Here is a 14,230-nt window from a genome sequence, read left to right on the forward strand (position 1 = left end):
AGGCTTTAAAAGCCTGCTTTTCAGGGGAGAGGCGGCATGACAGGGTGGAAGGAAGAGCCCAGAGCCTGCAGGCCCCACGGAGCTCTATCTCTGTGTTTTCTGTGGGTGGGGCCTTGCTTGGGTGGGCCTGTCCCTTCTCTGGGCCTCAGGATCTCCATCTTGGCAAGGTGGGATGGGTTATCGCTCTTCATAGGCCTTGAATGACTCCAAGTGCACATCTAAGTTGGGTGAATCTTCTTCCATCGGAGATAAAAGAAAGGACTATTCTATGTTGATTTCTTTTTAGTGATGACCACACTGTAGAGTGGCTAGAGACTTTCTTAAGATAGCTTCCAAGAGAAATATCTTTCTCTCTTCCTTTGATGACTGACAGTTTCTGAGCATTATGGGGGCTTCTTTTGCAAAGATATCATTTTTCCATCTCCAGGAAATGGGTCTCTCAAACCTCATTTAATGTTTTTAGAGGAGTTGCACAACAAATCTTAAAATTGAAAATTTTTTTTCGTTGGTTGTTGCCAACATGTTGCTATAAAACTGACCTGACTTTTGTTTACAACTAATTTGTAGTTCAGCAGAGATATTTATGAAGGGAGAGGAGAGGAAGCGGCCAGGCTAGAGATGCAGGCAGCCTCCCAGAGCAGCGGCATTCCCTACATCCTCATTGTTCTTGGCTCTGCTATGGTTCTGACCCTTTCTTTTCTCTGCCTGCATGAACAAAAGCCTTAATCTCTACAAAGCCTAAAGCATTAGAATAGGATCCATTTCCTAGTAGGAAACTAGCTTTGTCCTATAAAACATTTCACAAAGCCGTTTTTTTGATCAAGTCCCATCCTAGCAGATGCCGTATTTTTAATAACCTCCCGTGACACATAAGGCTAACATTTTGGTCAAATAGCGAACTATGGTTTATGTGAATAGGGATTGCTGCGAAAGTTACTTTCTGATTCTGATAAAATTCATTGCTTTTCTTTGTCTAGGATGCTTTATTTCAAAAACTCATTGAATCACAAAGCTGCAAAGACCATTAAAGTTTAAATAGTCTAATAATTTATCCGTGGCATAGATGGGGAAACACATCCAGAGCAGGGGCTCCTCTGTCGTTAGAGAGTAGGTTAGAGACAGGCAGAGAGGACCTGGAAGCCAGGTGTGCAGGTTCCCAGGCCGGTGTTTTTCCCAGTCTATACTGCTGCATCTCTGAAAGCTGGGCATTGCTCCCGGAGCCCCTGAGCTTTGCTATAACCTCAGGAGCCCTTGTCCCAGCATATAGCTGTGATTGGTCTTACCCAGAGCCATTTCTTTCTGCACTCTAAAGTTGGCTTTGTACTCAAGTGCATGTCAGAAAATATTTTCTTCTCTAAAGAACCACAGCTCATCAGAACTGAAAGTCTGTGCCATTAAAACATATTTAATACGCCTATCAGTTTCTTAACTGCTTTGTGTTCAGACTAGTCCTGATCAGTTTGAAGGGGACAGAAGAGGCAAAGCCTCAACCTGTCCCCATGGAGATGTACCGTGAAGGGCTGAGTCAGGTGGTGTGGTGAAGGCCCTCAGTAGGCTAGAAATTCAGAGGGGGATAGAACTTAGCCCTGGAGCAGTTGAAGAGTGTTTCCTGGATTCGGGACTGGGGCCCAAGAGATTAGCAGGCTTAAGAAGACATAGAAGGCGTTCGTTCCTGAGCAGAGACACCACTGCTGGTGGGGGTGGGAGGAGAAGGCAGAGGAAGTAACAGTTACTAAATATGTGCTGCCCTCCTGACATTTCATTCATGTTATGTCACATAATCCTCTGAACAGCTCTGTGAATGCGGGGGTGTCTCGCCTCTTCTCCACCTGAGGAAAGTGATCTCGGAGAGGTCAAGTGACTAGCCCAAAGTCCCCAGCTCGTAGGTAGCAAGGTCAGGATTCATACCCAGGGCTGGAGACTCCAGCGCCCATCTTTCCGTTACCGCATACCGAAAGTAGAAGGAAGGGTAGGAGTTTGAGAGCTTCATCGTAATGGCTATAGCAGGGAAACAAAGGCTAGGAGGTTGACTGGAAAGAGGAATTCTAGACGGCTTCTAAAGCTGACTGAGGAGATTGGACTGATGTGATAGTAAATAGGGAGCCATTCAAGATTCCAGAAGGTTCACATAGAAACAGAGTTGAAGACTATGGAAGTCATGTAGCCAAAGAAGGAAAGCCGTGTTTAGGAGAACTAATCTGCAGTGTTTCTAGGGTGAGTTGGAGGGAGCAAGGACTGGAGCAGGAAGGCCAGCCCGTGGCTTCTCCTGGTTACCCTGTCTGCAGTAGTGACCCGCGGTGGGGGCCAGCACGGGAAGTGTCTGGGCCAGTACAGAGGAAGGCTCAGAAAGAAACCCAGTAGAATGTTGATGTAGTAGATAGGCTATGTCCCCACCACGGCCATGGCCCTGGCAGCAGCAGACAGGCCTGGGAACATGGGCTCTAGGGTCATACAGATTTGGGTTTGAATCTTGATTCCAAAATTTACTGCTAGTGTGTCTTAGGAAAGGTAATTTTGTCCTTCTGAATCTTTACTCACATCTGTAAAGTGGGAATAATAACTTCTACCTATTTCCATCTCTTAAAGTTGTTACAAGGATTAAATAAATTGAGGGTACTATACCTGGCTCATTACAGGTACTCAAAAAATAATACTGCCCCCCTTATCTAATAGAACTTTGGCCAAAGTGACTGTCATCTCTCTTTTCAGAATAGTAAATTAAAAGACTATAGGAAAGCAAGGCCCAGGGTAGAAAAGAGCAGAGATCTTTGAGAAACTGGAGCTGTCTTCCATCTCTGAGGTTTTCTGATTCTGAGTTAGATCTAATTCAAATTCCCTGCTTCTCCACTGTCTCAGGAAGCTTGTGAGGGCAGCTTCAGAGTGTCATCAAGGGAGGTGACTTGGGGCCCAGCAGGGAGCAGCAGGAAACTTGTCCCCGGCTTGCCTCATCTGGCACACAGACTGCCCACCTGCAGTTGCGACTGCAGAGGAAAGGCCAGACTTGACCTTGGATCCGTGTTGCCCAGCTGGCCCCAGGCAGCACATCCCACTTCCAGGGCTGCTTATCTTCCCGAGCCACACGAGCAGATTTGCAGGACTGAAGCAGGCAGCACAGGAAGACCGCGTGGATCTGGTTATCTGATATCAGGCCTGCAGAGATCTGAGTGATCTTGCGAGTAAAAGGAAGCAAAGGCAGATGAAGCCAGGAGGCTTGTTACTTACTGGCAGTCATGGGTGGGCTGTGTTCCGGGTTGTTTTGTTTTTGTTTTCTGATGATTGAAAAACCTCAGTAATTGGTGAAGGAGGAAGTGTTGCTGACTGACCTGTCTTCCCGGCTGTGTGTGTCCACCTTCTTTTCCAAGCCAGTCTTCTGTAGAAAGATCCAGTCATCTTTGAACAATAGTTCTTGCCTATCTGCCATCAGTTTGGGGTGTGCGCGGTCTCTCAGACCAAGACCTCTCCAGGGAGGTCTCCCGACCACAAGAGGTGGATGACCCACACGTCCTTCTGAAGACAAGGACTTTTGGCAGAGCCCCGTCATGACCCTTAGAAAGTCTAGCTCAATATCAGCTTCCTCCTCTCCTTCCCCTCAGAGGCCATTTGCACCCTCCATAGACTCACTAGAAACACAACATAAATGGCAATGTCAAAATCAAAACTATTTTTTAACGATAATATTAGCAAAGGGTTTTGAGTTGTTAAAAGAGCCAGAAGAGAAACAATTTGAAAACCTGTAGTTTATTGCTAGATCATTCGGAGTCTTTGACATTTACTGACGCTGCCCTGAAACTCTCTGAGTGCTTCCCTTATAATGAGCGTTAGATTATATTCTATTACGTGTGCCATCAGAATCAGACTGGGGATGCTGTGGCTGTGTTTAATCTGTTAAAGTCATAGGTGTTCTGAGCCAGAAGGAACTCAGAGGTGAAATCCCCCGTTCCCGGTTCAGTTCACGGGAAGCCGGAGCCAGAGGCGGGAAAGGACTTGCACAAACACACTCTGATGAATGGCGGAGCCTGGCAGCCGCCTGCCCCACTCCAGCGGGCAGTGGTTTTCAGACTTCGCTGTACACTGGAGCTACTTAGGGAACTTCCAGCCATCCTGGTACCTAGGCCGACCCACAGTAATAAATCAGAATCCCTGGGAATGGGGCCCTGGGACAAGCGATTTTTAGAGCCCTAGATGACCCCTGTGCGTGCCACTGCTGAAAGCCACTGTCCCAGCATGTTCACGTTACAGGGAGAGAAGTCTTTCTAAAGTGTAGGAAAGAAAGAAGTGAACCTATGTGTTCCTAGGTATGGTCAGGCTCTGAGTGGCCTCGTTACAACATGAGTGCAGCTTAGGTTCCCAGCCCTACAACTTAATCATCGAGTGACTTGGCAACTGGCATCACCTTTCTCAACCCAGTTTTTAGTTTTTCCATCTGAAATGAAAATCGTATCTCAACACCTTCCTTCCAGGGTTGCCATGAAGATTTGAGATAGTGGCTATAAAGCACTCAGCCCCTGGTGCGGGATAGGTATTTAGTAAATAAGTATTATTTCTCTTAAATAAAGCTAACGTACTGTTTATGGAATGGGTCCCTGATAGCTGTGCAGCAATGACTTTTAAAGGACAAGAAAAGTTTCCAACTGCCAGCCTGTCCGACTACACAGGTGCTTGTGTTCTTATCCCTTTCAGGTCCATCTGGGAAGCGGGATTTGGGTTGATGAGGAGAAATGGCACCAGCTACAAGTAACCCAAGGAGATTCCAAGTACACAAAGAACTTGGCAGTCATGATTTGGGGAACAGATGTTCTGAAGAACAGAAGCGTCACAGGAGTTGCCACAAAAAAAAAGAAAGATGCGGTCCCTAAGCCACCCCTCTCGCCTCACAAACTAAGCATTGTCAGAGGTAGGTCACTGCAGAACCGAAGCCCTGACGGAGGTGCTGCCCTGTACTCTCGGGACGGTACGGGACCCGGTTCAATTCCCCAAACATGAGGCTTCCCCATGCCAAGCCCTGGGTGTGGACCTCCTCCCAAAAGAGCTCACGTCTAACAGGGAGATGAGACGTGGACACAAGTACAGTTCGAGGTGCTAGCATGAGAGGGGGACTGATGACATGTTGAGGGACGTCTCAGGAGGGGAGGAGACCCCCAGCTGGAGAATCAAGGAAGGATTCCTGGGAAAGAGGGTCAGAGGGTCACCGCACTGGGCCTCAGAAGCTGTGCTCCTGACCACTAGTCTCTAAGTGTCCAGCCGCCATGCTTCAGTGAAGAAAGTAGACTCTAGCCACAAGGACATTTTGAGCAGGCCCCATGCCAGGGCAGACAACAAATATGTCGGGTAATTTCAGGTTTGGATGAAGCTGACGAAGCATCATCACATGTTATGGGCAGGACAGGGGGCTGTGTTAGCTGCGGCGGCTGGAGCAGGCCCGCTGGGAGGGGCTGGGGACTGGAGTGGAGGAGGCAGGCTGTGGACGGGAGGGGTGCTACGACGGGACGATAAACAGGTGCAGAAGCCAGCAAGCTCAAGGGATGAGGAAGCTCCGGACAGCCCCAGACTCATGGGGGAGAGCAGAGTGAGATCGGGAGGTGGGCGAGAGCGGGTCTTGAGGGCCGTGAAGGCCACGTGAACAGCTTGGATCCGCTCACAGGAGAAGGACACGGGGGGTCTACAGATCGTGGGGTGACCAAATGGGAGGCTCGTGCAGGGGCTCAGTTGGAGGTGACAGTGCCATGGACCTGAGGTTAGAGCAGTGGGCGTGGGAAAAACAGCCAGATTTAGGGTATGTTTGGGAGGTCAGGGTAGAGGACTTGGCGAGATTAAGTGCCCAGCCTGGGGCTGCCGCCCTGACTCTGGTGTGCTGCAGCACAGCTGCCTGCCTGCCTCATGACTACTGATGTAGGAGCCACGTATCTTTAGACAGTCAGGTAACCTTTAGTTGGCTGCTGTCTCGAACGGTGGGTCCTGAGTCGGGAGGTCGCCCTGAGAGAGCAGCCCTCCTGGGGAGGCAGCCCCGCCCCGCCTGATAGGTGCCTGCCAGTGACCGGCCAGCCCCTGGCCGTGCTTGCTCTAAGATCACCTGCCGTGTGTCGGCCTCAGGCACCAGCCTGACCTTCCCTGATTCCGCTCCACGTCCTCGCTGCCTGGCACAGGGCCTGGCACACAGTAGGAGCTCAGTACGTGAAGTCTGAACAAACGGAACAGGAGAGCGGCAAGCTCATCCCCGACTGGCTGGCTCTTGGGGTGATTTCTTGCAAATCACGTCCCCTCTGTGTCTTAGTTTCCTCAGTGGAAGCTTGCCTCTTCACACAGCTGAAAGGGCTGCGTAGGGTTACAGCTTGGGAATGGTGACGTTCCAGCTACCAGAGGAGACGTTCTCTGCCGCCACGTGCTGCCCCCACAGAGCCATCATGACCCCCTGATGATCACATCATCGAAGCTCCCCATCTTTCTCTTCAGCTTTGGGGCTCCCCCTGCCCACTCCCGGGGCGGGCTGATGGCAGGTGGAAATAGCCAGGTCTCCAGAGCCTGCGGTGGAGCCTGGGGTGGCTTCGGGGTCGCGTGGAGCCCACCCTGGTCCATACAGCCTTCACCTCTGTTTCCCCGAGCCTTGTGCGCCACAGGTACCGAGCCGATGCCCGGTGTCTCCATCCGTAAGGCCGGGATCGCAGTCCTCGTCCTGCTGCCCGGTGGCCCACACACACATTTCGAATGTTCCTTAAACCCCGTTCAGATGACATCCCATGCAGCCGAGGGGCCCCCGGTGCTAACAGAACCCCGGAGCCATGCAGCGTGGGGCCATCCCAGGCTCACGGTCTTCAGCCCCACCTGCCAGCCCCCGGCTTTCCCCACTGACCCGCTCCCCTCTTTCCCACGCCCTTTTTAAACCTCTGCTTTTCCTGACAGGATGGCCCACACCTCCCTCCTTCTCAAAAGACGGCCTTGCTTCTTCCTCGCTAAAGAGAAAAGGACTTGCGCAGCTCTGAGCTGCAGGCCTCACTGGAATTAACTGTCCCCTCCGTTCTTCTGCCTCACGGCCCCAAACAAGAGTTGCTGTCTTCTTTGGGGCTTCTGGGTCCCAGCCCTCCTGGCCTCCTCAGTACCTGCAGGCATGCTCCCGCGCTCCTGCTTCCTTCCAGGGGCTCGTCTGTCTCTCGAGGCTGCTTGTACCTCCCCCCTGCTGCCGTGTTTCCTTTGGCCTTTTCATGTCCGGGTTTCTTATGTGTTCAATGCCCCTGCTGTCTGGTGTCCACCCCCAGCCCTCTACTCAGTCTGCTCCTGCCGAGTGTCCCATGGACTCCCTCCTTACCAAATCGGGCACCTCCTCCCCAGGCTGTGTGATGGGACCACTCCTCCTCTACTGAGGGACCATCCTTGAGCTCGATTCCTCCTGCTTCCCTGGCTTCTCGTCCCTTCTGTGGGCTGGTCTTCTGCTGGCCGCCTCTGTCCCCAGGGTGCCCTCTCTCTCACTCCCCAAGGCCTCCCCCCGCCACTTCCCACTGGGCCTCTGGCCCTCTCTGTGTGCCCACGGCCGGGCTGAAGTCCGCACTCCTTCACGGCTGCGGACCCGGTCTCCAGGGACCCCTCTGCCCTCCCCTCACGCCACGCATCCCGTTCCCCACTGTGCTCTGGCCACAGGGGCCTCTTCCTCTTCCTTCCCATTCCCACCGTCAGCGGTGGCCTCCGCCTGCCCCGCACATCCTGCGTCCTCCTGGCCATCCAGAGCGGCATCCCAGCAGCCCACCCACCGTAGCCTTCCCTCTGCTCTCTGTCAGGTCAGCATCCCCCAGAAAGTCTGCGAAGCATTCTCATCTGTTCCTTAACCTGGGTAATTGTCTCCCCAGCCCCGTGCCCCTTAGAATGTACGCTCCTGAGCATCCTGTTCAGGCCTAGCGGGTAGTGAGTGCTCAGAAAACATCTGCCAAATCAGTGAACGATGTTCCCAAATCTGTCTTTGGCTCCATCCACACTTCTGAGTTCCCGAGCTGAACATCGAGGTGCCCTCGGCACCCATACAGCTGCCCCCCCTCAGTGCTCTCCCCCTTTTCCTGTCTCCAGGGCCTCCCGCCCCTTCCGTATTCCCCGTCTTGGTGAAGGGCACCAGAGATGCATCACGCTCGAGTCCCCCCCACACCTCATTCTGTGTTTTGTGCCCCCAGGTACCTTATCCGCCCCCTGCCCCCCTGCACCCCTCACAGCCCCTGTGTCTCCCCCATGCTGCTCCAGCAGCTTCCAGACTCCTCCCTGTCCATTATGTAACCAGAAAGCAGACACGATCCTGTTAGCACCACCCCGTCACAGCCAGGCGTGGCGCCCATTATTAAAAGTTAAGCTTCTTACCATGTCATGGAAGCACCTTTGTGACCTGGCCCGGCCAGCACCCGGCTGTTCCCCAGCCGTACACCCGTAGAGCTCTTGCCCTGGTAACTGTGGTCCCCCCCGAACAAGCCTGGCTCCCTCGTCCGGGAGTCTGTACGTGGTTCCTGTGCCTGGGCCACCCGTCCCCTCGCTGCTTTGCCTGCCTGGCTGCCACCAACCACCCAGACCTGCTCAGACAACCTGCCTGCGGGAAGCCTTCCCTGGCCTCTCAGGGCGGTGGACACTTCGGTGTGTGTCCCAGAGCCCATCGTGCCCACTTCTGTTCTCTTCCCACTGTATCTCTGCCTCCCAGGGGCCTGCTCCAGCGGCAACCGCTCAGCCCAGAAGTGCTTGCCCTGCAAGTGAGTGGGGAGGGAGGTGACTTGCCCAAGGCCTTCCATCTGGTTAGGTCAGAGCCGGCCAGAAGGAGGCTTTCAGACCTCCTTGTCTCCAGAGGGTCCACAACACAACGTTGGTTCTTTCTTTAAGTATAACCAGCTCCCACGGGGCCGGGGAGACAATTACCTACTAGGCAGGTTTGAAGTCGGTCTCCTATCCCACCGCACATTCACCGTTTTAGCCGAATTATTTGAGCTCCTCGAGACTGCATCGGACGGCCCTTGCCACGCAAGCTCCTTGTGGATTGAGATTGCGTGTGTTAATTTGATTTCTACCACATTTAGTCTCACTTGCCTACAAAATGGCAATCCTTGATGCTCACGAGGATTTTCTCGTCTCTTTGATTTCAAGGTCGTTCCTTGCGGGATGGCAGCAAGACAGGTGAATACGACACCATTTTAGAACATTGAAAGCAGGAGAGCTGTAGGAGATCTTGCTTTAATGATAAGCTCCAGGATGACAGTTAAACCTTATTAAGGCCAAATGACCTTTTGCAGAGTGCCTTGAGTTTTCTAAATGAGCCACAGCATTGAGTTCTGGTTAATTTTTATAACTTTTTTAATAGGACACATTAGCGCTGTTATAAACCTTGTTAATTAAGCAATAATCTCAAACGCTCCCTCGCAGAGGGAGACATTCCCAGCAAGTGCAGGTGATTAATATCTAGAGTCTAACAAAGCCTTTTAATCAACCGGAGGGGCCGTGCAGCACTCCTGCCCCCAGGACACGAGTACGTTGGGATTCTGGGGAGGACTCTTGGAAGACCTTCCTCCATTTGCCCCTCCGGTGACCCCTGCCAGGGCGCCGAGGGCCACCCCCCCCACCGGTCTCGCCCCTTCCCTCTTCAGCCTCTCTACCACCCCCCTACCTTCCAGGCAGCTGCAGACTGAGCCCTGAAACAATCCCCTCGGATTATCTGGTTTGCCGTCCTACCTTCACAGATGGTAAAACTGAGACCCGGGGAGATGCCCTTAGAGGCTGTGCAGCAACTAGGGCAACAGCCAGATTCGACCCCCTGAACTTTGAGACGGTTCTCAGCCTCCTCACTTGATTCCCCGTGAGTGTCAGCTTCCTCCTGGCCGGGGCCGAGATGGAGTGTTCAGGCGTTCCTGTCTGTGGGAGAGACGCCGGTCACAGTCTTATTAGACCTCGATCTGTGCTTGGAGAGAGTCAGGAGAGTGTGGGAACACAGAGGCCGTGGGGTCTCTTAGCGCCATCTGGTCCGTCCCGTGGAGGCTGAGTCTGGAAGGATGAGTAGGATTTAGGCACTAGAAGGAGCCAGGCTAATCAGGGAGGAGACGATCAAGGACACAGAGTTGTGGGACAGCCTGGAGCCAGTGGGGGGGGGGGGGGAGTAGCTGTTTGCCGGTGGACCTCGCAGCAGGCAGGACGGAGAGGGATGGGGCCTCCTACCTTCTTGTCTCAGTCCCTGTGGAAAGGCCAGGACAGGATGAAGTGGAGATTAGCAGGCCAACCAGAAGGCTTGTAAAGCCTGTCAGTGGGGAGGGGAGGGTAGCCCGGACACAGAACGCCTATGGCACATGTGCACCTGCAGTGCAGATGGCACCAGGGGGCAAGCTGGTCGCGTGCACAGGGGGGCTTGGTGCTGGGGGCGGCTGCAGGCCTGCACCTGCTCTCGTGCAGTGCTGACATGCTGCATCTCCAACAGGACTACCTGCCACGGGCTCACCTGCTAGACAAGATTTTGTTTAGCCCCCCTGGCAGCTCGTGAAGACTGGGCGAGGAAGTGCAGGTTCAGAGAGGTTCAAATTCTTGCCTTCGATTTTATACTCCAGCGGTACCTTCCCCATGCACACCCACAGTCCCTCAAGTCCCCTAGGTTTCCCTGGAAAACTGTTCATTCACTTAACATGTGTTCGCTTAACCTTGTCCCTCCGCAAGTTCTTCTAGGCCCTGGGAACGAACAGTCGTCCCCATAGAAGTGTAGTGTTCCTCGCGGTTCCAAGAACGCTTATGAAATGTTTATGTCGCATGCTTCATGGCAGCCTTAAAAAAGCTAATCTGTGGTTTGTTGACCTTCGTTATGAGATGAGGCGGCATCTAGGGCAATGATTTGCCTCAGGTCCCCAGGCTAGGAAGTGGGCTGCAGTTAGGCTCCTGTCAGACCTCGTCTGAGGCTCACTCTTGGCTTCGTCAGGAAGAGTGGCCATCCTCAGCCTCGTTAGTAATCACCACCATGGGATGCCACGTCACACCCACCAGGCAGTCAAAGCCTTAGGAAGCTGGCAATGTCAAGTGCTTTTGAAGATACAGGGCAACCAGTACGTGCATTCACTACTGGTAGGATTGCCGGTCAGTGCCACCACTTTGGAGAACAGTTCACTAGGCACCACCCAGGAAAGTTGGGGACGCACACCCCCTAGCATTTGGCAGTTCCCCACGAAGGCCCATCCCCTGGAGAATTTCCTGCACGTGTGCTCCACGAGACGCGCACCAGGGAGTTGGTAATTGCAAAACACTGGAAACAATCCAAGTATCCATTGATGGTAAAATGGATTGGCAGACGGGGAAGTAGTCCCTTCAGGAGACTAGTACCCGTCAGTGAAAATGGATGGGCCGCAGCTGCACTTGCACTTGGGTAAATCACAAAACCGTAATGTTGAGTGAAAACAGAGTCAAAAAGATACATAAGGTCTGGATACACTAGGGGCACAGGTAAAAAACAGGGAAGAGTAAGCAGTGTGCTAGTTAAGGATGTATAGATACGTGATAACACGGAAAGGAAAGAATTCAGGAGAGTGCTTCCCTCGGTGCGGCGGGTTTGGGAGGGGCCTCCAGGGGCTTCGAGGGGACCAGCCACGCCCCACTAAGCTGGGGGTGGGCACACGGATGTTGTATCATTATTTTAAAGCGTAAGCTGACAGTTTATCCTTTTCTGAGTACATTTGTGGTAGAAATCCAAGGGTGCAGCTGTGCCGGGCCTGGGCCCTGGTGTCGGGAGGTAGGTCGGGAGGCAGGTCGGGAGGCGGGTTTTCGTTGCGCCCTTGAGAGGTCGTGCTGCCCCGCTCCATTAACGCTCGGCCGTCTTGTCTCCCTGTCCAGAGTGCTTGTATGACAGGATAGCACAAGAAACTGTGGATGAGACTGAGATCGCACAGAGACTCTCCAAAGTCAACAAGTACATCTGTGAAAAAATCATGGACATCAATAAGTCCTGTAAAAACGAAGAACGAAGGGAAGCAAAGTACAATTTGCAATAAACTTTGGATTTTTCATAAAGCCTTATCGTTTTCCTTGCGTGGCCCGTGATCAGGGCGATGGTGCCGCCCAGACCGGCCGCCATCCGTGGCGGTGCGTGCGCCGGGAGCCAGCCGGTTTCCAGGGCCTCGGCTTGCCCTGAACTTGGACTTCCCACTCCAAAGACGTCAGCCGGACGTGCCGAGACTCCGGCAGCGCCCTGGCGCCAGCGTCTTTGTGGGGATGGGGAAGCGCTGTCTTTGCGGAGGGGGACGGAGTGTCTGAGCTGCCTACACACTTGACTGAGAATTTGAACTAATATTTTTACCATTCAAGGACTTCTATCTCTGTTTCTCTATTTTGTTCTATAATAAAGCTTCATTAATTCTTTGATGTAGACAATCATTATCCTCATTTATTTAAGGATATCAAGTGTACAGTGGAGGTGACCAGTATCCTTTGAGGGGTGGACCATTCAGGCGGAAAGCCAGAAAACTCATAAGGGGTGTGGTTGCCGTCTGCAGATCTGAAGGGCTGCCTCGAAACCAAATCACTGTCTCTTACTTCAAAGGACAGACCTAGGACCAGACGCCGCTCTCACTCAAGATGATCTGAGATCCAGCTTCCTTGATAAATTGAACCCATCTCTGTGAAAGGGTGTAGGCGCGGTAATGTGAGATGTGGTCCAGCGTTACCTCCAGGAAGTAGGGGGCAATGTCACCTCGTGTCAGTTCGTTTATCCTTTTATATCTCAAATGATCTTTCAAGTTACATAATTTTTATCTCATGCAGCAACTGCTTCTCTAAGGTGCCTGGCGCGCAATCTGGCAACCACATTCGATCTTCCTGTTGATTTGCACTTTCTGTAATGCCTGTGAAGTCAGCATGGTATATTGGAAATGGCAAGGGTTTGGGGCTGAGCTCCTGGGTTCCAAGCCTGGCTCCCCCGCTTGCTTTGGGCTTAACCTAACCTCTTGAGTTTCCGTTTTCTGTTCCGTAAAAAGGAGATACTATCTACCTTGCAGAGTGGCTATAAGAATTCCTTACCGATATATAAAGTGTTCAATAAATGTTGCCAATTATTATTTTCTTCATTTCTGGTTATTGGCTTTTAGGAACTGGTTGGAAAACTCTGGCCTCTGGTTTTCCTAATGCTTCACCCTTGAGACCATGGAATGTCTGTAAGCAAAAGGTCAGGGTCACTGGGATGAGTAGGGGAGGTGGCTGCCTCTTTGAGGAATTTTATTTCAGTAAATAAAAGAGTCCTTGGTAATGTGACATGTTGTACTCTTGCTCATAGGATGTGTAGGTGTGAATTTCCTTTTATGGCATTTCCCCAGCTTTCCACAAACTAGCAGTGCGATCTTGGACTGACCACCTAACACCTTAAGAGTCCTTATCAGTATATAATGAGGAAAATTCTGTCTACCTCACAGGCTGTATGGTTAATTAATAACAACAGACTATATATGTCAGGACTTCTCTAAACATTTAACATAGTTTTACTCATTTCCTGAGTAACGTTCAAGGCAGTAGTCGTGTTCAGTAAATCCATGCTGCTAAGATGGGTTCATTTCAACGGTGTGGGCATGAGTAGCACAGAAGCATGAGAGACTGGAGAAAAGTCTGCATTACTCTGAGCTCATCCCCTGTCCTCCCCAACTGTGGCGAAGATACGCGCAGGAGCTCCGTGCCTTTCCCTTCAAAGACTATTTTATAATACGGTACCCGCTGTATAGGTGCTTTTACATTAGTGGAGGAAATAGTCATGGAAATCTACCTTTAAAAGCTATGGGAGATGTGAAGGTGCTTTATATAACGTACATCACATAGAGTAGGGACACATAGGGTGTGAAAGATTCTGGGATCTGTGTTCAAATCCTGACTTTACCACTGCTGACAAGGTCATTTGGCCTGTCCGTGCTCATTTCTTTTAAAGTAGGGATAGTGATCCCAAACTCAGGGTTGTTGTGGAGAGTATTCCAGGTAATATCTGGAAATCTCAGAATCACCCGGATGTCACTTTTAGCTCTTAAGGCAGAATAGAATCAAAAGTGGATGTGACAAGGCAGGACATAGAGCCAATTCTGATGAGCAATCAGGAGAGGTTTGGAGCCTAGTTAGACTGAGATGGTTTTGAGTCCCTCTTGTGTGCCTAGTACCCTGTTACTGTCCTACAAGGATGAGGCCATCACTCCTATATCTGTACCAATGAAGAAATGGTCACAGAAGAGGTTAAATGACATGTTGGCCAAGGTCTCAGACTTGCCAGCAGTGGAGCTGG

At 51.7% G+C, this 14,230-nt stretch overlaps 2 protein-coding genes across 3 annotated transcripts in view; both read left to right on the forward strand.

Moving 5' to 3' along the window:
• Positions 1-12,348, forward strand: part of BEND5 (BEN domain containing 5) — a 47,077-nt gene extending 34,729 nt beyond the window's left edge. For both annotated transcript variants that reach the window (XM_055341591.1, XM_055341592.1), the window contains 2 exons: positions 4,681-4,894; positions 11,812-12,348. In XM_055341591.1, the coding sequence (XP_055197566.1) occupies positions 4,681-4,894; positions 11,812-11,969 (372 nt within the window). In that variant the 3' untranslated portion in view covers positions 11,970-12,348. The remainder of the gene's footprint in view (positions 1-4,680; positions 4,895-11,811) is intronic.
• Positions 1-14,230, forward strand: part of AGBL4 (AGBL carboxypeptidase 4) — a 1,386,151-nt gene that overhangs the window by 1,189,475 nt on the left and 182,446 nt on the right. The gene's annotated exons all lie outside the window — the stretch shown is intronic.

The sequence above is a fragment of the Nyctereutes procyonoides genome, unplaced genomic scaffold (assembly GCF_905146905.1).
Source record: "Nyctereutes procyonoides isolate TBG_1078 unplaced genomic scaffold, NYPRO_anot_genome, whole genome shotgun sequence".
NCBI lineage: Eukaryota > Metazoa > Chordata > Mammalia > Carnivora > Canidae > Nyctereutes > Nyctereutes procyonoides.